This window comes from Capra hircus, chromosome 1, assembly GCF_001704415.2.
Source record: "Capra hircus breed San Clemente chromosome 1, ASM170441v1, whole genome shotgun sequence".
NCBI lineage: Eukaryota > Metazoa > Chordata > Mammalia > Artiodactyla > Bovidae > Capra > Capra hircus.
In genome coordinates, this window is record NC_030808.1 from 154194680 (window position 1) to 154216987 (window position 22308).

Genomic DNA, 22308 nt, shown 5'->3' on the forward strand with positions numbered 1-22308 from the left:
AGGGAGCCCTGGCCGCTGGGACGTGCACGGCCATGACAGGCGACCACAGCGTGCCGCTCCTGAGCGCATCCCGCCTCAGGCGCCGCCCACACTTCTGCTTCCGGCCAGACAGGGAGGAAAAGGGCATCTGGGAAACCTGGGAGGCCGCATGCAGACTGTGCTGGTTTAAAAATACACCTACCAATTCTTTAACACACTGCCTTTCCTTCTTGGGTTGTTTGCTTTAGGGGAAGACTCCTCCAGAGAAAGGACACTTAAGCAGCACAAAGGAGAGACCCACATGGGTCCTCTAGCCCTCAGCAGCCTCCACACCACCCCAGCTCCAGCCGACACCTGACTGCACGCTCAGAGGTCCCAGGGCCTCGGCTGCTCCCAAATGTCCAACAACTATGAAATATGTAGCAAGAGATAATGAACACAGCTTTTAATATGAAACTGGGCTGTTTCCTTTGTTTTTTTAAATATGCAGTAGAGGTAGCTTTGGGACTGGACAGGAGCTGGAACGTCGCACAGAGCCACAGTGAAAAGACTAAAGGATCTGAAGGAGACGGTTAGGCAGCCAGACAGCCCATGAGGCTGCCAGCGAGGGCGAAAGTCATAGTGAGGAAAACATCATAAGAAAAGTGGAGACAAAGATTCCTTATTGGGTACTAGCAACACAGCAGCCTATTTGGAATATTGCAAATGTACCCAATACACAGGTGATGGGGCCCAAGAGCCTGTCTAGGCAGTGCAGAGCTGCCGCCTGGGCTGCACGGCCCTTACAACAAAGGAAGGAGGGAAGCGGAGGGAAGGGCTGCTCAATACACAGGCATTTCAAGCCCAACCTTGTCTCCTTCTCATCCTCTCGGGCCACACACGAAGCAGTAAGACTCCATCTCTGGGCCAAGATCAAACATAAGACACAGAAAAACAAGGTCGAAAGATGTAACCAAGGGTGTGAATGCAAAATCCTTTGTTAAGCTCTCAGAAAACTCTAAAGTTGTGCCTCAGAGAACCCTCCTGTCAGACAAGATACCCCGATGCCCTGGAAAGACCTAAAATGTAGGCCTGACAGAAGGTGCAGTAGTCAGGGGTCAGGAATGCTGCTAAGCACTCCACAGTGCACAGCACAGCCTCTCACAGCAGAGTTAATTGGTCTAAAACATCAATACTCCCAAGGTTGAGCAACTCTATATTAGAATAGGTGATCCCAGAGGGCAGAAACCATAGGGGCGTATTTAATCTCCACAGCTTTCTGGCTAAGACTTGAAGTAGCCCATTCATGCTTCCATCTCCTGTTTGCTCACAAAGTGTTATGCATACGGAAGGTGTTCAATAAAAGCTTCTTGAATTAAACAAGAAAGTGGTAAATTCAGGCAAATAAGATTAACATAAAATATTATAGACTAGCAGAAAGACCTGGAGTCCCAGGTAGTATTTCCACTGCAGCCATTAACAAGTTATATTAAGTCATTCTTTCTGAGCTTCAACTTTATGCACTTGCAAAATAAAAGGATTTAAGATGATTACCAATGACACAGTGCTTATTATGGATGCCAGGTGCTGGGGAATAGCAAAAATATAAAAACATAAAACTAAATACTTAAAATCTAGACAAGAAAATAGATATTACACAGATATTTTTAAAAGGAAGATAATTACAATAAAATATGCAGGGTTCTATAAAAGAATGGAAGAGGCACTATTTTCTTTATCAGGATCCTCAACTTCTAGAATAGTAGCTGCTACCTAGTAATTTCTCAAGTAGTATTTGCTGAATGAATAAATAAGTGCAGAAACCTACAAACCAACCAACCAATGAAAAATGAAAGTTAAGTCATGAACTTGGACTGGAGGTGAGAAGGCAAAGCTTACTAAAGGCTAGACCACAGTTCTGCTGCCTTTGTTTTTTGTAACAAATGACAGTAAGAGCATTATGCAGTTTTCACAGGCCATAGACTAGAGGTGAACACCGATTTCTAAAAGGCACAGAGAAGAAAGTGCAAGTCTGTTGTGATGACAAGGGTGTGACCCAGCCCAGGAGGGTAGCAGAGCACTCTCCCAGAGCCTAACAGGGGCAGTGGGAGTTTGGAATCACCATCCAGGTGAGAAGACTTAGGATGACTGGAAATGTCCAAGAATGACAGTGGGGACAGAGGCAGTGGGGCTGGAGTGTCGGGGGACGGGGGGCACGTCTGTCACCATCTGAATGGAGGCTGTCAGCAAAGTTTCTTCCTAGTTCTCCAATGCCCCGAGTTACACAGCAAGCAACCCCACTGCCTCAAATAAAAGAAAAACACAAAAAACTTTCTACTGGTACCATAATTGAGAGAAAAAAAATATAGGCAGACAGAAATATGCACTTTAAGTGCAAGGCTCTGTCACACGGAAAGACTTCATTTTGCAGTATTTCAACAATTAAGAAAAAATTGAAATCAATTTAAAGCATTTATCCTTGAAGGAGTAAAGTAGTGTCAATTCCAAATCTGCATGAAAGTTCCTAAAATACTGTGACTCTACTGAACGGGCTGGGCCGAGGAGGAATGTTTCAGCATAAGGGAGTACTCCACCACCCAGCGGACTTTACCTTTTCACCTCTTCATGGTCAGTATGTGAACCTGCAGTTTAGAAATATAAACAGTGCTAAAAGACGCTGGCTTCATTTACACAGCAGATCTCCCAGGGAGAACCCTTCTGGCCCGCAGCTCAGGGCAGACTCTGCGGCTGCTGGGGGTCGCCGCCCCCAGGCTCCAGGGGCCAGGGGCGCGGGTGCAGTCAGCACCAAGATCGCCGCAGACACACCTCCATTTTCACGCAAATGCTAGAAAAAAATTCAAGCTTAAAAACATCCCATAAATTGGAACAAATATGTAGTAAGAATCTGCATGCTTACATGCAGCAGAAATGAGAAAAATACGTGTCAAAAACATGAGCAGTACAGGATATACATCCTCCTAAATACACGGCGGGAACCGCGAGGACCCAATATTTTGCTTTACCGTCAGAGCTGTGAAATACGGAAGGACTACAGGCCACTTGACGGAAGAATTGTTTCTTGTGTTCCTGAAAATCTGCTTCTCCCCCTCTTTAATATTTAAGAAACACACACACAGGTTGCCGACAACCCGCAGAGAGCGGCTTGTGTTGTCGTTTTCACCTCCGCGGCTGAGAACAAGTGCGTATGTGAGGGCTGGTCGGGCATGCACAAGCGTGTGCGGCGCCGGCATCAGACAGAAGCGCAACACGCAGCGAGCGCAGCCACGCGGCGCGGGGCGCCTGCAGTCCACCTCGAGGAGACTGAAGTATAAACACAAGCTGCTATTTTGGTGTGATCACACGAACATGGCAGCTTGTGCGGTTTTTTTTCTCTTTAACATTTTAACACTGGGCAGATTGTCTGCATTAACACACACCAAAATCAATTCTGCTCTGAAATTGCTTGTAAAATTTTCTTTCCCTGAGGAATTTGGTTTTTATTTAACTAAAAAAAACGGGGGGGGGGGGGCTTGGAGGAAATGGAATAAAACACACCAACATTTAGGATATCTTAACTTTGCACTAGTGTGATAATCACTGTTGGATTAGAGAACCAGCATCATTTCTCTGAAAAATGGGAAGTGTAGAGATGGACTTTAAATAAGGAGGGGAAAAAAAAACTTTGTAAAATCACTTTTGTATATTATTAATACAGAAAACATTCTCAAAGTAGTCTAATGTTACACTATCCACTACATAATAGCTAAATTTGATCAAAAACTCATGTAAGACATATACTATAAAAGCTCAAGGAGGTTTCTTAAGGGCAGAGACAGGAAACAGAAGTAAATATTAAGCACAGGCCGTCTCTAAAAGTTCACTGTGAATAAAAAATAAAATGCATATGTTCCTGTCATATACAGTACAAAACCAGAACAGCAAGCAATTTACTTTCACAGTATTGTCCAGCAGAACTTTCTATAATGATAGAAATGTCCTGTATCTGTGCTGGCTTATACAGTAGCCATTAGCACTTGAGAGCGCCTGATGAAGACTCACTCTGTGAGTGCCTGAGCACATGGGCTCAGCACCGAGTGCAGTGCACAGGGGATCTCGGCCCCTGCTCAGTGGAGCTTGGGAAAACAAGCCAAGTACTCTCCCAGGGTAAACATGGGCATACAATAGTGTGAACAGTTTCCTCATTTCTTTCACTTTCATTATGTTATTATCAGTGTCAAGTACTTGGATTGCTGTAACTTGCAAGACCCTGAGAGAAACAGAATAAAGGGTGGAAAATACCAGGGCAAACAAGTACCTCCCTGGTTGTTAGCCCAGGCCTCATCTTTCAGACCTCTGGTAACCCCTGGAGGGCGTTTCTGTCTTACTGCAGAGTCAGGGTGGTGCCTAAATAATGCTCATTGATTGTGAAACCTATCACTTATGATCAGTGTTTTTCAATTGTAGTAATAACATCTCTAACATTTTCAATCTTCAGAAACATAAATGCACTTAAAAAATACTATTATCCACCTTCTAGTCTGAGTTTAAACAAGATAATTTCATCTCGTAAGCTGTTGTTTTCTCATTATAGAATTTATTTGATCTGAATATGTCACTGAATTAAATATTATCTTCTCTTTCAACTAATTTTAATATTGTTTTATTCTACTAACCTTTTTTGCCTCAAAGGGTTTTGTATTCATTTCAATTAATTGTTCCTTATTTCAGCCTAATGAGGTTGTTACTGTTCTCATTTTTATTACTGAATAGGGAAAAAACTGATAATCAAAAGGTAAATCAAGTAGCTTCCAATTTATAGCATTTCTACTTCAGAACTTGAGCCGTCCATTCTGAACCAGTTTTGCCATGCTTCAAAGGCTTAACGTTATATGAAATTCAGTATTATTTAAAATGATGGGAAATATTGAGTTCAGAATAAAGTATCATTTCCATATTATATACTAAAGAAGTCTGTTATTTGATCTATCAAGGATTATTTTAAAAGTATATTTACAGTGTCTATACTATCATTTACGAATTAACATATTTATAGGCTATTGCCGAATAGTGTCATCTTTGCTTCAGATGCCTCAGATGCCTCTCTTGAAGTAAATGATTAAAGTGTAGCTTCCTTTTGTCACTGTGACTGTGGCGATATTTACGGGTCGGTCCGGTCGCCTCTCGGGCCCGCAGCCCCAGCCTCTGGTCTTGCATGGTTCTGTGTAGGGCCCTTGCCGTCTGCGCCTCAGGCAGCTCACTCTTGAGCTCATTCCGCTCTGTCCCACTTGGTTCTCCAAGACACGGGTAGACCTTTACCAGCCTTCTCGTTCGATGACCCCTTTGTTTGTCTCCCCCATATGGTCCAAACCTTAGACTCTTTATTTCAGCAAGCTTTGTTTCCTCCATTTTTTTTATATTGTCATTTGATATTTTGTGGATTCACTAATAATTGCTAAAACTTTCTCTTTAAAACCATAGATGTGTACTGTCCAGTTTGGTAGCCCCCAGGCACATGTGGAGATTTCAACTGAAATTAATTTAGATTGAATAAAATAAGTCTTCATCTGCCGGCTTTTGTACTCTGCTCTCCTGATATTCTCTGGAAAATGTCAAATCAGGGCTTTAGTCTTTTCTGCATTTGAAAGGGATGTTTCAGTTAAAACCCCTCTGATAACTGTCTAGCTGGCCTAACAGGTTCCCCTGGACCTCTTACAACTTGTGAATTGCTTACAGCCCAACTGTGAGAGGCACAAAGCTTAAAGCATCTTAAAGATACAGAGCCTTTTCTAAAGAGCTAAAAATCATATTGGTAGAGGGTTTTCACTGTTGACTCAATGACTGCTGCCAGGCCTCCATATTCTTTATCTTTTAGGCACCTGGGAGGATGTTAATCAATGTAAACGGGATATGGAAAAAGATATATAGTAGTTCTGATGTTAGCAACACTAGACTTTTGAGTTAATTACTTTTCTTTTGTTATAAATCACTGTACTCCTTTTACTTGTTGTAAGTTGCTGTATCTTTGCTATGTAAGAATGTAACTTTATTTAGTGCTTTCTGAGAGTGGCACCAGACTTTGGGAAGATCAACACAAATAAGTCTTCTAGTTAACAAACCCTTATCAGAAAAAAGGCTGTAAAATGTTAATTGGCCCTTTTTGGCCAGATGATGTAAATCACCTAAGACTTATGTACACAATTAGGTATGCAGAGAGAAAAGCCTGGTTTCAATAAGAGTCTGGACTGCTAACGCTGCATAATTTTGTATTACCCATTGATCTCTATGTACAATCAAAAAAGTATAAAAGGCCTTCTGAACAATAGAGGACGGGCCAGTCGCTGGACTGGTCTCCCCCGTGTCTCCTCTCTAATTTCTGGCTGAATTCCCATCTGGGGCGTGGAGGCTCACCATAACTACTTACTTGTCCCAGCTTTTAAAATCCACGTGAGGGGGAGCCCAAGGCGGGGCACCCCCCGATATTCAAGAGGACGCCGGTGGCCTAATGTAGATGGTGCAAACTCCTTGTCTGGAACTTTATTGGCTTCCCACATAAACCAAGTTATTCAGCCCTCTTTTCTCCACTTAATTTTCCTACTATACTATTTCTTCCTAATCTAATCTTATATTTCTATATTAATAAATAAATAAGTTCTCCTTGCCAACGCCGTCCCTGCTTCGAATTCCCTGGATCCACTGGGGCTGGACCCTGGCACAGAGGAGCTGCATGGAACGCAAAACCTGCACAGAAACAGCACCTCTTTGCAGCCCCATGGACTGCGGTCCACCAGGCTCCTGTGTCCATGGGCTTTACCTCTGAGGGTTAAAAACTCCAGGAAAACTCCATCATAGGGAGGCCCACACAAAACTGGGAGATTCACCTCTAGAAGCTCGGCCAGGTTCCCACAGTGAATACCAGAGAAAAACCCCCTCAGCTATGGCAGGGGGAGGGGAAACGGGTCAACCTGGACAGAGGGGGACTCTGCTCTTCTGAGCGAGGCCTGCCTGCAGGGAGAACGAGTTACCCAGAGCCCAACCTGCTGAGACTCCGTCGGCCCCTAACTGACCTAGGGAGAGGGAAAGGCCCAGCCCAGCCCCCACCACAGCTATCCTGTCCATCTAAGGGGAAGGGTGATCCGAGAAACACTGTGAAGAGCACAGTCCAGAGGCACTGAAAGATTGACCGTACATCTAAAGGGTACGTCCCCCCTCAGCTCATCACACTGCAAACGACCTACCACAGCAGCTCCTTTAACCAGGAGTTACATCGAGCTGTCATAAAAACCAAGCTGAACACAAAATTACAAGGCCTGGAGGTAGGAAAACAATTGGAAGACACAGAGCAAGCATCAGAACCAAAGAAACTGCAATTATGAAGCCAGGGGCTTAAAACAAGTATGATTAATACACTCAGGGCTCTAATGGATAAAGCAGACAGCATGCAAGAACAGACAGGCAATGTAAGCAAGAAACAGAAATCCTAAGAAAGAACCAAAAGTAAATTTAGAGGTATAAAACAGGGTAACAGGGAAGAGTGCCTTGATGGGCTGAGTCCTCGAGTAGACTGGAAGCAGCTGAGGAGAGAATCTGAGCCTGAGGATGTCTCAGCAAAATCCTCAACAACTGAGAAGCAAGAGAAAAAGACTGAAAAAAACAGAGCAGAGCATTCAAGGGCTCTCACGGGGAGAGAAGGAGAAGAGAGAAAAGTGCAGGAGAAACGTCTGGAGAGACAGTCACCGAGAACACTACCGAGACCACAGGGCCAGGAAGCTCAGAAGCCACCACGCAGGAACAATGCCCAAAGAACGACACCTCAGCACATCATTTTCAAACTGCAGAAAATCAAAGACAGAGTTCTTAAAGGTGGGGACAGGCGGGGAATGGTGGGACTTCATCTTACCTATACAGGAATCAAAAATTACATTCAACTTCTCTTCAGAAGCCATGCAGGACAGAAGGTGGACTGAAAAATTCCAAGTGTTTGAGAAGGAGAAACCTGCCAAACTAGAATTCTGCGTGCTATAAAACTACCCTTAAAAAGTGAGGGAGAAATCAAACTTTCTCAGACAAGCAAAAATTGAGAGAATTTGTCAGTAGACTTGCCTTACGAGGAATCATGCTAAAATCCAACATCATGCTGCCTATGGAAGCACTTTAAATAAAGACACACATAGATTAAAAGGCAATAGCTGGAGAACAATATCCAATGCTAACGCTAGCTAAGAGACAAAAAAAGGGCACTGAATAATGATAAAGGGGTCAATTCTACAAGAAGACACATGGGCCATAACAAGAGCCACCTGGCAACAGAGCATCCCACTGTGCAAGGCGAAGCCCGGCACACCTGTGAAGAGGGGTTAGCGTGCACTGTGCAAGGCAAAGCCCGGCACACCTGTGAAGAGGAGTTAGCGTGAGAGGGACGCCGCTCAGTCCTGTCCGCCTCCTTGTGACCCCATGGACTGTAGCCTACCAGGCTCCTCCGTCCATGGGATTATCCAGGCAAGAGTACTGGAGTGGGTTGCCATTTCCTTCTCCAAGGGATTTTCCTGACCCAGGGATTGAACCCAGGTCTCCCACATTGCAGGCGGATGCTTTACCCTCTGAGCCACCTGGGAAGCCCAGGAGAAAGGAAAGAATCCACTGTTACAGCTGGAAACTCTAACGCCCTTTGATCAGACATGGACAGAACTGGCAGGCAGAAACCAGTAAGGACAGAGCTGAACTAAGCAACATCATCAACCAACTGGACCTAACTGACATCTACAGGTCATTTTTATCCAACAAAGCAGGATACGCATTCTCCTCCAGCTCACATAGAACATTCTCAGAGGCAGATCCCATTCTGGACTACAGAACACACGTTAACAAATTTCACAGAAGAGGAATCATACGATGCCTGCCCCTAGACCACAGTGGAATTAAACTAGAAGTCAGTAACACAAAGGTAACTGGACAGTCTGAAAAGGGACAGTGTGTGTTAGGGAGTCTGCATAAGCACATATTCTGCAAAACCAGAGGTCACAGAAGGTCCAGACAGGCAAGTAGGGGCAGGACTAGGAACGTGTTTGAGAGAAACAGGGTTCAACACATGAGGTGGACAGGAAAAGCAAGTTAATAGAGTCAAGGGAAAGAGTTAGACAAGAGACTCCCAGGTGAGAGGTGAAAAGTCCCCCAAACAATGGGAACAATGGAACCGAACTGAGGAGTGGGAGAAAGCCACAATAATCCAATACCTGTCCTCAGCTTGTATCTGCTCCAGACCGCCTGGAGTCCACGTTGTAGCTGACACCCACTGCCCTTCCAGGGGATGTGCCCACTTCTACCCCTGCCCACAGCTCAGCAGGCACCCTCTCCCAGGTCCCACACTCCCGCTCACACCCTCCAGTCTCCCCAGCCTTCCTCCCGGGTCCCACACTCCCCTCAGCTCCTCCAGGCTCCCCAGCCCTCCTCCCGGGTCCCACACTCCCCTCAGCTCCTCTAGGCTCCCCAGCCCTCCTCCCGGGTCCCACACTCCCCTCAGCTCCTCCAGGCTCCCCAGCCCTCCTCCCGGGTCCCACACTCCCCTCAGCTCCTCCAGGCTCCCCAGCCCTCCTCCCGGGTCCCACACTCCCCTCAGCTCCTCCAGGCTCCCCAGCCCTCCTCCCGGGTCCCACACTCCCCTCAGCTCCTCCAGGCTCCTCACTGCAGGTGGGGTCAAACCCAAACTCCTAGCTGTGGTCGGTGGAACAGCCCACTAGACGTTCCTACCGCCACTGCCACCCCGAGCAGGCCTGCTGATCCTCAGCTCGCTCTCACTGAGGACTTGGCGTCAGCTGCTCTCTCAGCCTGGAAGGTTCCTCCTCCAGATCACATTGCTGGCTTTGTAACATGTTTCATTCAGCGCAAAGCAGGTCTTCTCAGAGATGCCCTTTCTGATGCCTCTCCTAAAGCAGCCACCTGTCTGGCTGTGTGTAAGGTTATCTGTTTTGATTTCTTCAGAGCAGTCACTGCCTTCTTCCATGACCCTCTGCATCTACATGGGCTTCTGTCTCCCTCCCCAGCGCCCCACACTAAAATGTGCATCCCACGACAACAGGAAACTCGTCTGTCTTCCCCACCACTCTGATCTCCCATGCAGTGGACGGGTCTGAAACACAGGAGACAGTCAGTCAAAACCACCCAACTCTCTCGCAGCCGCTGGCGAACAGTCACGGAGCTGCGCTGCTCCCACCCTCCGCCCACTGCAGTATGAGCTGCGGTTCAGACTGGGTTGAAAACCATGGATTTGGGATCATGAAGTGCCTTCTAAAGGCATCCCAGGTAGTGCAGTGATCAAGAATCCGCCTGCCCACGCAGAAGACACGAGAGACACACGTTCGGTCCCTGGAGGAGGAAACAGCAACCCACTCCAGGATTCTCGCCTAGAAAATTCCATGGGAGAGGAGCCTGGGAGCCACAGTCCACAGGGTCACAAAGAGTCAGACACGACTGAGCACACGCAGTGCCTTCTGCGGAGGGTGTGGGGCCTGAAGGATTAACAGTAAGATTACTCAAGCTATTCAGCTTTTGTGATTAGCAATTTGGTGGCTTTAAAATAAGACAGACAGCCTTACCCTACAAGCTAAGTTACTTGCCACAGAATTTACATAGAGATGGCTAGGAGACTTCCTCAAAATGTGAGGCGAGACATGGGAGAGACTTCTGGGGAAGGAGGTATGAACCTCCCCCACCCAGAGGCCTTCTCTGCATCTCGGCTTTGTAACCTGAATTAAAGTGCACCAGTGGAGACAAATTATAAGGAAAAAAATTGCCATGTATGTGTGTTATATACACAGACACACACACACATTTTTATAAGAAAAACATACAGAATATAGCTTTTGAGAAATAACATTTTCCCACAGAGCAAAGCAGAAATGTCTGATCTAAGGAACCAAAATGCTGAAGGGGCTCACAGTCCCACTTACTGCTTGGCTTTGCTCTCCACCCTTTTCTTCCCCTTTCTCCTTCTTCCCCCGCTGCCTTCGGCAACCTGGCCTGGCTGTCCTGGTGTGGGACCCCGTCCAGTGCCACAGTGCCTCCACTTCCATTTGACAACAGCAGAGACACTCACGCTCTTCTTATTGGCTACTTCAAACGTAAGCTATCAAGTTTTCTAAGATAACTACCTAGCATTTTAAGGAAGAGATATCGTTACTGCTTGGTAAACGATATACACTGTGCATTTTGTTTTTATGAACCCTGTTTTATCACCACTGATTACCCAGCTAGTTACTAAAGCGATGGGTGAGGAAATTCATCCTTTTGTTTTATCCAACAAATATTTACTGAGGGCCTCCTGTGAACCAAAACAACAGCACTCTGCCTTCTGAAATCACCGACGAGAGGCCAGCACCACGGCCTGACTCAGGAGGCTAACTGCCCCGAAGCTGCTTGCTCTTCGTCCTAACCAGGCTCACCCAAGTGCTGCACACTTCCTGTCTCCAACTCACCACCACGGCCAGTTATCAGTGGTGCTGCTGTTCTCTGAACCCACGACCCCTCTGAAGTACTTCCATTTTAAAGTAGAAAATCTCATTTGCTAAATCGGTAGTATGACCGTAACGCAAGTCCACGTCATCTGGTCGTTCTGTCTGGGGCCTGGAGAGAGGGCAGTGCTGGAGCCAGGGGCCTGCCTGCGTGCCTGGTGCAGTGGGACCTGGACCAGAGGGGCAGACAGACTCAGGCGTGGGGGGCCTGGGAGGCAGCCCTGGAGGTGCGGGCTCTCAGACACCGGGCTCATCCCAGACCCCGGGGGGGAAGGGCGCTCGGCGGACACTGACACAGCTTAGAATGTAGACACCGCTAACTTACTACACTGACAACACGCGAACCTGTAACTATGCCATGAGGTACTTGGTCTTATCTCTGTTTTGCAGAATTGAACATCTAAGGGGGAAAGACCTTTGTTGAAATTACTTTGTCCAGGATTAGAGTATACCTTGCTAGAACTTACCCCAGGCTCTTCCCACACAAATTCCATGCGCTCCCCATTACATGGCCCCCAAAAAAGTGAGGTCCAATACATAAAAGTTACAGAAATTAACTATATGCTGGATAAAGAGCCACTTCATATAGTAAACACTGAGATGATCTGGAATGGTGTCAAGAGGAACAGAAATAAAGGGGGGTAAAAATATACCTGCCATTTAAACAGTAATTTGATTAGAAAGGGATTCAGAGGTGTAAAGCAAAAGATAATTTTTTTCTAGCAAAACCAGTATTAAGACTACAAAATATAACCTTAATTAGAAGCACATGACTATACGCAAACGTTGGAAACTGAAAAATTGATTCAAACATTTAAGTATTTATACATTATATTATTACCAATATTATAAACGTTAACTTATTTTGACAAAGGGAACACAAAGGTCTATAATTTAAGAATAGAAAGTAACTATTATCATCAAAATTTGGCCAAAATAACTATTAACACAAGTAGAAGACTGCATTCGACTAAGGCTCCTCTACAGATTGTACGGTTTGCTAAAATTTCAAAGAGGTAACACCAGTCTGAATTACTGAAGGTAACTTGTAAATAGTTCTACATACGTTCTTTTGACATCCTGTTCAATCATTGACCGAAGTTCTTTATCCTGGAAGAATTTGTTCCAAAGACTCTGAAATAAGGAAAGCAATTTATTTAAAACAATACTGCACCTTTGCTTGACTTTTATGATCTCAATCTAATGATTCAAATAATTAAAATTTATCCTTCTCTGAGTTATGATTTCACATTGCAGATAGAAAACCTGGAACTGGAAAATGTTTTATTAAAATCTAGTCTAATCTCAGAGACACATAATCATTCTAACATTAGTTTTTCCAGTGATATTACCGTGCATATTTAAAATTTTCTACTATCTACTTAAAGTGAATGATACTTTTACTGCTAGACATCTGCTACCCTTACAACAACAAAAAGGTCTACCTGGACTAGAGGAGGACCACAGGCCAGCTGCTCCCACTGGAACCTGACCTGAATTGCCAACACAGAAAGATACCTAATGTTTTCTACAAAGCTTTGGTTTCCTAAGCGCAGAGATTTTTATCTATTTCTTAAAATATGAACTTCAAGTTTTAAAAATTGCTTAATATTCACTGACTATAATAATTACACATATGAGGAAAAAGAAATGTTAATTTTATACAGAAAATGTGAAACAAAACAACGTCCTTCAGCACAGAAACAGGAACTGGAGAAGCGACACAGTGCCTCTGAGCTGTATCACTCCTCGTCCGCACTGGGATCTGAGGGTGGAGGGCCTCATCTTTTTCATGATCTTAAACCCTGTTCACAGAGTCACTACACACAGCTATCTCCTTCCGCAGAGCTGTCCTCCCGGTGTGGCCTCCTCACTTCCGAGAGAAGGGAGGCTCTGTACACGGCAGCCTTTCAGCCCCAGCCGAGCCCTCCTCTCGGTTCTTGTCTCTCTGCCCCTGAGCTCTCACAGATCTCACAGCTCCATAAGCAGCCCACTGGCTTCCCCCGACACTGTCAGCACACAGCAGGCAATAACGTCCACCCGGCTCTAGGTGGACTAACACGGGGATAAAAGAACTGTCCTACTGGCGTAGAGTAACACGGCTTCCATGGTGACTGACAGTGAGACACAAGCATGCTCTGATGGGCAAGATCGGCTGAGACGTGAATAAACATCAACTTTACCCCTTCATCCTGGGAAAGGGGGTTATTGATCATCAAGTCTTGCTGGCCAACAGCTTTCCTAGGGTTTGTGATGTGCTGGAAAGAAAGAAAATACACGCAAAGGTCAGAGGCTGCTGGCCTTCAAAGCCTAATTAAGAAAATAGTTACATTACTTAAAGTACAACTTACTATTTCTTTAACGCTGCTATACCATGCTCTTAGTTCTTTAATTTTACTTATCCACTGACTTTTATCTTGAGGAAGAACACAAAGAAAAAGCTGTCAAAAAAAAAAAAACAAAAAAACAGGAAAACTTTTATAAAAATCTTAAGAAAATGTGAAATTACGCCAAAAGGCATCACTTGAAAACTGAAGAAGATGCATCCGTGGTGCTTCACACTCATCACCATTCCAGCTCGCAACTGTATGTGGGGTGGTAAGACATATACCAACTCGGACAACTGCAGAAGCGCACAAAGGCCAGGAAGCAAGGTCCTAAAAGACACACCCCAAGATGGCATCATCTGCTCTCCAGAGTTACAGTAAAGGTGGACAAGGAGAACTCGTGAGGGTTCGGGTCCACTCTGGTCTCCTTCCTTGCATTACAGGGGTGACTGATAGAGCGCATTGACAAGCACAAGGTCCACTTTGTAGCGTCAAGGTTTCCAAGATCAGTCTTCAAACAAGCAGGTAATGGACAGAGAGGAACAATTTGAGGACAAGCCTGAGCAGTGAGGTCATTCCTTTTACAGCAGAAAATGCAATTTACAACTAGCAATCAGTTTACAAAATTAACAAGCATTCTCAAAAAGACAAATTTAATTTAGTTTAATAAAACATTAAAATAAACCTGGGTTTGAGTTTATTTTTTAGCAAAGGAAGGAGACTCAAAAAGTTAAACAACATGGAGTGGAGGGGTGGGGGCAAAGCCTCCTGTACACACAGCTGAGCAGCATGACCCTGCCTTCACTGAGCAGAAGGAAAACACACTTTAATTATTAAACTTGAATTATTAGATTTCAAACTGTCTAATACATTAAGTGTTCCTTATTGTCTTCACTTGCCAGCTCCGTCTGCTCAATTTATGCAGATAAACCCTAAACAACTTTCAAGATAAGTCATTTAAAAAGTGAGTCTCAATCTAAACTGATTCATTTTGAAAGAACAAAAAGGGACCGATTTCTAAGCCACGAGAGACACTGCAGATCATCATTACCCAGGGGGTGACCAATGGCCTTCCTTTGAAAGAAACTGACCTAATTTCTCTCCACTGCTGCTTCTCGCTGCCCTTCACTGTGTTCCGGTACAGAAAATATGGAAGTGTCTTTCCTGTCTGCTACTCGGGCAGAAATGAAGGTGGGCGACTGCATGGTAGCACTCGATATAACAGAAGCCAGAGAACAGCCACCCACCACCCCTGCCCAGCGCCAAGGATTTCCGCAAATGCCTCTGGGGACCCAGAAGGCTTTGCCTGAGTTCCGCACCATCAAATGGGATGAAAAGACCAGTATTTCAAATGACTCCTATACCACTGCCAGCTATCCAGGACTAAGGAGCTTGCTTCAACCTTATTAGCAAATGTCCTATGAAAGATAAACCTAGATAGCCAAAACCTCGAGAGTGAAGTCTCTTGGAAAATTCAGTGATCCCCTGCATGGGTGATATTCCAGGGCATCAGGTAATGTGTTGATAGACTGCAACCACAAACTGTAAATAAATATTTTCTTCTTACCTTCCAGCAAATGCTGCGGAACCTGCTGCTTCTCAGCTGCCCATTAATCCCCTTCTGCCTTATTGTTGCCAAGTAATTGTTGTTCACAAATAGTTCTTCCCATTCTTTCCTAGATGCAAGAAACCAAAGCGTGGGGATCCTTTTGTTAAAATCCTTCTGCTTGGAGAGGAGTGCTACAGGAATTTAATTTGAAATAAGCCTCAGAGATGCAACTTTTAAAATATATATATTTAGTTGTCTGTTTCTGAACGCATGGCTGTCTTTTTGGACAGAGTTCTCCTGTAGATTTAATGAATATGTAGATCGCTATAATTATGCCAGCTACTGAAATTCATAATGTCTATGGAGGCTATTCCACTGCCTTTTAAATGTTGGTAGTGCAGTTCAGTGAATCAACAAGAAAAAAAATGAATATTAATACAAGTATATGACTGCTTTAGACAGTAAGAAAGATATACCTGCTTCAAAAATACACAACCAAAATTTGGGTCATTGATTGATCATATTGGCTTCTCACCTGAAAGATCTCATGAAATCAACTCACTTCTCTTTCACGTAAGGCTGGGCAGTTAAACAGAATAGAAGATTATTTCCTTTAATTTTTAGTACTATTTACTATTGAAATCTTTGCAACTTCTTTCTACACAGTTTTAAAATTTTAACAGGTGCAGGCAAATGTGAAAAAAAATCAAAAAAATTAAAAAGCCTCACTGTAAAAACTGTGAAAGGCAAGCTCGAGTACCTTGCTGTACCTATGGCTGAGGAGATAAACAACTGAAATATGCCTCCCAGGCACACAGACACCAGGGGCCCAACACCTGTGCCTCATTAATATACAAGTAAATCTGCTCTACTGGGAAACAATTGGAAATTAATTGTCCCAAACCAGTTACTGAGTTTGAATAAAGGAAGCAGACCTATATTCTCTGCATCTTGTACCAAACTAAACATCAAGAATCATTTGTCAACAGTTGAGGTGACTTAGTGCGGCTGTATGAAATTTCCCTGAGATTCCATACTGCCACAATAAACTGACAATGTGAAATTCATCATCAAAGCTGCAAGCCTGGCACTCTCTTCAGAAAGATGAACTCTAAAGGAAGCCACAAAACCTCTCGATCGTCCTCTGTGCCACGTGCGGGGCTGTCCCTGGCCAGGCCCCACTAGTGTTCGGAAAGAAAAGCCGTGCACGAGGCGGCCGCAGACTGTGCATCCCAACCAGCGGCACGCCCAGTGCCCCGGTCCCCGACTGCGGAGCAAGCTGCGTCTCCCACACCCAGCCTTCCAGGAGAGTGGCCAAGGCAACGGCAGTCCCTCAGGCCCTGAGCAGAGAACCTCAGCCCTTCCCCACAGCCCTGCACTGGGAGAAATGAATTCCTACCACCACTCCATGGAAATGTCTTATTTCCATCACCCTAGTCAAAGAAGAAAATAAATTTCATTTAGAGTTTTACTTCCTTTTGTATCATTAGTGAAACAGAAAATTTTTTCATGATTTGGGGCCATTTTATTTATTCTTTTTAAAAATGTCCTTTCTTGCCCTTTGCCCATTTTAAGCAGTATAGGCTACTGGCCAAGAGGACAGGCATCAGAGCCACGCTTCTGCGATACAAAGAAAGTCATCCATGCAGAAACTCCATAATTTACTAGGTGTGCAAGCATGCTGAAGTTCACTTAGCCTGTGTCTCTGCTGCCTCCTCTGTAAAATGGAGTAATAATAATAGCAACTGCCTCCAATAATTACTATGAGAATTAAAATATATGAAAAACCCTTAAAAGGGCACCCAGCATATCATAACATCTAAAAATTTAATATTGTTGTTAATAATAACACTGCTTTTACTTGGACTTATTGGTCCAAGAGAGAAGTGTTTCATACATTAAAGACACTGCTATCTGCCAGGTATGTGTATTTTTAACCTAATTATTTTGATTTTCAAACCACAAACTTTTCATATATATTTTAAACCTAACATTTATTTCCTCTTGATTCTCTTTACATTGTTTTTATGCTTAAGTTAATTCTTAGCCACTTCAAGTTCAAGGAAATCAATTCTTGGGCTTTTTGAACATTACTTTAGTTCGTCTGTATTATCTATGATATCTATCCATTTCCCATTAGCTTCACATATTATCACCCACATCTCACTGTTGAAATTTTGCTTTTAGTTTTAGTCAAAATGAGGAAAAAAAATGAACAAAGAACAATATAGGCGTACATCTCAGAAAACGTGCTTCTGTTTAAATAGCTTATAGTCTACAAAGAGAAAACACAGATTTCAAATGGCATAATTTGTCTGAGACCATGCAGCTCCATGACCTGAAAGCAGCCGTGCTTTTCAGATCAAAGAGGGAGCGTGTGAGGCAATGGCTCCCCCAGACTCTCCCAAAGCAGCTCCTACGCACAGGGCCCAGTGCACCGTGGAGGCAGACGCAGCTGGCTAGATCCACTGCCGTCTCGTCAAGTTCCGCAGCCTTTTAAGGTCAAGTCACACAGCACTTACGTAATGAAGGATAACTATCTGTTGGCTCAAATAAGACCCTGTGCCTTGATTACAGTGTTGGTAAAGAAAAAAGGAGACTGAGGCATGGGAAATGGAAACATTCTCTCTGAAATTCACAATTATTTAAATTTATTCAGAGGTACTTATAGTTCTAATTAAAACACAAATCTCAAACTGATGGAGAGCTCTGACAACACAGGCACATAAAGGCCACAAAATAATCTCCTAATTGTCTTTCTCTTCTACGGGACGGTGTTTTGTTAATAAACTGTGATACACAGTAAACATAATAAACATTTACTCAGTACCTACTGTGTACTTAGCACTTAGAGGTATTTTTTAAAAGCATTCAGTTAAGGGAGCAAACGGATGTGTAAACCAATAATCATGTGATTAAGGCAAAGCACTGTGGCAGTTCAGAGGAGGGAGAAATAACTTTACATCAAAAAATTAAAACTCAGTGTAAAACACGATAAGTAGTATCCCCACAGGCACTGAAATGCTACCCAAAAACTTAGCTGCCAGAGGTCAAATAGTGTATAGAGGACAGAATGTGGGAAAGCTGAACCCGTTGACGGGAGCTAGACCAAAAGAAAAGTTCTTTCCAATCATAAATACAAATGGTGGCCAACAGTCTTGAACCTGGGAAAAGAATATTAAGTACTGAGGAGTCGGCGGAGGAATTTTTCCATTTAATTAACAAGAGTAAAGAAGAGATAGTTGTTAACTTTGTCTTACATAAAACTATATAGTCTGTCGTAGCAAAAAATCTAGCAATGATGCTCTCAAAATGCTAAAAAAAAAATCCATTCATGTTATGATATGTTGTATTTTGGGTAAATCACTTTTAACCTTTCCAATGACCCTCCTGAGTATTTTCAACCCCTCTTTGTGAATGACAAAACTGAGTCTCAGAAAAAGTAAGTACATTGTCACAAGAGAGAAAGAATGAGAATGCGGGCCAGACCGTCCTGAATGACGGGGCTGGCAGCAGCAAAGGGAAGCGTGGTTCTCGACACACCAAAGGACGAAAAGGCCCTAAGAGGGCAGGACAGGGATGCGCCTTGGATTTCCTTCCTTACAGCTTTACGTTTTGAACATGAGGTCCAAAAGTATAGAGATACGTTTTCACCAGCTGGACTGAGAAGGTGAGTCAGCAGATGCTGTGAGTGGTTAAGAACACAGGGGACATTTAGGTGCCTAATTGCCGCAAATGGAACAGATTATAGAGACCAGGCCCTTGAAACCGCTCATAAACATGCCCTGGTGCCACCTAGCGGCCAAGTCTCTGCAGTGCAGGCACCGGGTCCCTGAAAACATGTTCAGGGGCTCACTCTCAGGAGTCTTCTCCAGCACCACAGTTTGAAAGCATCAATTCTTCAGTGCTCAGCCTTCTTTATGGTCCAACTCTCACATCCATACGTGACTGCTGGAGAAATCATAGCTTTGACTAGACGGACCTGTGTCAGCAAAGTAATGTCTCTGCTTTTTAATATGCTGTCTAGGTTTGTCATAGCTTTCCTTCCAAGGAGCAAGCATCTTTTAATTTCATTGCTGCAGTCAACGTCCTCAGTGATTTGGGAGCCCAAGAAAATAACATCTCTTAACATACTTCCCAAGATATGCACATAAAATGAGTGTGAAACTGGTTAGCACCTTCTACATTTAACTGTTTAAATATTTTTCTAACCTGAAGCTTGCATAAATGACATGGCAATTTTGAAATGAAAAAATTTCTGAATTGCTCTCCCAAATAAGGATACACAGAAAAAACCCTCTATTGTATATTTTACATAATGGTTTTACCCCATTTTTTGGTTTTCGTTAGACAAGGAACAATGTCTCTATGGAGTTAACACAAGAAACCCCGGCACCTACAATAACTAAGCAGAGGTTACAGGCTACCCACAGTCTAGTCCTGAGGGCCTCCAGTCACTTGGTTAAGAGGTACTACTTTGCTCTTGCAGATAATGAAGTTGTTGAGTGGAACAGAGAAGGGCTGTCCCCACAGGGAAGGCTGAGACGTCGCTGCAGAGAAGGGGCAGCTGGGATGGGGGGGCGGGGGGGGGGGGAGGCGTGGCACAGGAGCTCTCAGCGGTGGCCGGTCAGCCAAGGCTGTCTCATCTCTGTGGTCTGACCAGAGCAACAGCAGTACTAAAGGCCAGGCCAAGAAAAGGTGATCTTTAAACTGGACAAGATCAGAGTTAGATGGGAAGAGTATCTAAAGGCATGGAACCACAGGGAAGAAAACTGCACCTGATGTGAAATGCTTTAAATAATTTTACTATCCTAAAGTGCATGTCAATATGTGGAAAGACTGCCATATTAATTATGACAGTATTTGCTTTATCAAATGCAAAGGGAAAAAGGACACAGTCAAATTTTTAATCTGCAGCGAAATGTGTTAAGGGAAGATTCCTCTTAATTAAAGGACTGTACCATGATTCCAATATCCACATAAAAAAGTATGTGTCTTTATAACATTTTAAAGGTATAGTTTTTAAAATACTATTGGAATAGAACAAGGAACATATAACTTAAAAATCAAAGGAAATGGGAGAAACGTAAATTAGGAATGTGAGCATCAGACTCTTAAGTGTGGCCCCAGATCTGGGTAAGCTGCGTCAGGACTGCAGGTGTCGGGATCAACCAGATAAACACTGATGTGATCTGTAATTACCTCATTTTTAGCTTAAATCACAGGTAATGAGGGAACTCAGAGACTCTAAAAGGCAATTAGAAACTGTACTGGCTTTTTTGCTTCCTATATCAGGAATTTTTAAAAACTTACTTTTATTTAAAGCTTTTTTTCCCCCTTCATAACGAAACATCAGGGCATATTACTTATACATATATATAAATACTCATAAGGACAACTCACAATTACTCACAAGCCTAAAATGGATTTCTTCGTATTTCTAGGTGGAAAATGCTCTCATGTGGTGCAGCACCATTGAAACAAAGGCAGCAGGCAGTTCGGGGTCAGGCAGTTCGGGGTGAGGCAGTTGGTTAAAATCAACTTACTATCATGCTTTGATTCGGTTTTCAGATTTAACTGTGACTCAAGAAAGTTTGAGCCTCCAACTCAATATGCACATGGTAGGTAATGAAGAACGGAGTTAGCAACAGTTTTGGACTGCCAGATATAATGCTCTACTAAGCATGTGAAACATAGCTACTGCAACTGAACAATGATAGACCTTATTTTGGTTAATTTAAACCTAAACTCAAGCAGCCCCATGCAACCAGTGGTTCCTATATCGGACAGTGAAACACAAAGTGCTTTAGGACGATAACCACACACACATTTCATTTTGTAAAGTAACACTACAAAGGCTCAAGGGATGTAAAGATAAATATGCATATGACACACACTCAGATAGCGTTGCTGGGGAAAGAAGACAGAAATACCTTAAAAGTTAGACAAGACAAATGGTTTCAAAAAATCAAGATGATTCTGTAAGAGAGGTAACACAGAGGAAAAGTCACTGCAAGTAAAGTCAGTTACACAGGCAAACCTTTGCTTTTCTCCCTGTGTTCCTCAGCCCGCTGCCTCTCACTGCCTGCGCTTCCGCCCTGCCCCACCCTCCGCTCCTGCTTCCTCCCCTTGCACTCACAGATACCCCAACACATGCAAGGCTTACAATGACATCTATGGTCCATCTACAAGTTACTAAAAGTTAGTGACACTGGAAAGAATTAGACCCAAGATCTGAACTGTGAGCATAGCCTAACCACACTCAGCAAGAGACTGGCTCCAAGACCCAGGAAATGACCATTAAAAATGAAAATCAACGGGCCATGTGATCAAATAAACTTTAGTTTAAGGTCACTGTGTGCTTTCTAATTTGTTAGACTAACATACCTAGGAAAACAATTTTACATGGACCCCAGGAAAAGGAAATAACCCCACTCAAGGGTGAAAAAAAACTAGAAAACATCACTTACTTCTAGATTAAAAAAAAAGAAAGAAACAAAACTTATGATCGCATACCTAATTTACCCTGCATGATGAAAGGCCAAGGTATGCCATATAAGTGATTCTTCTTTTCTCAACTCAAAAATGTTGAGAGTATCAAAACATTTCAAAAACTTACAGACATTTTGTCCAGACGTCATACACATTTGGATAATGGATGGCCATTTGCTTCCACATTAACTAACTCGACACTGCCTGGCTCTTGGAGTTTTCCATTCCATTTTTAGTGGCATTTCTCTCATGGCCACGGTCAGCAGATCAGCTACTGATTTGTAAACTGATATGTTAGCTTTTAGAAATCCTAAAATTGCACCCCTCTGTCACTTGCTCAGTTTGTCTTTTTTAAAACAAAGACAGCAAACTAGACTTTGAACTGTCATACACTCCAGCCTACTTCAACAGCATAAATTGTACTAGCCTTTTTTAATTTCAAAAAAAATGGGAAATTAGGTAAATGGAAGCATAACAA

General features: G+C 43.6%; 1 protein-coding gene across 3 annotated transcripts in view; it reads right to left on the reverse strand.

Annotated features, from left to right (window-relative positions):
• The window catches only part of TBC1D5 (TBC1 domain family member 5), a 588062-nt gene that overhangs the window by 258121 nt on the left and 307633 nt on the right, over nucleotides 1-22308 (reverse strand). For all 3 annotated transcript variants that reach the window (XM_018053168.1, XM_018053179.1, XM_018053183.1), the window contains 4 exons: nucleotides 15357-15465; nucleotides 13814-13903; nucleotides 13646-13720; nucleotides 12529-12596 (listed from right to left, as the gene is read on the reverse strand). In XM_018053168.1, the coding sequence (XP_017908657.1) occupies nucleotides 12529-12596; nucleotides 13646-13720; nucleotides 13814-13903; nucleotides 15357-15465 (342 nt within the window). The remainder of the gene's footprint in view (nucleotides 1-12528; nucleotides 12597-13645; nucleotides 13721-13813; nucleotides 13904-15356; nucleotides 15466-22308) is intronic.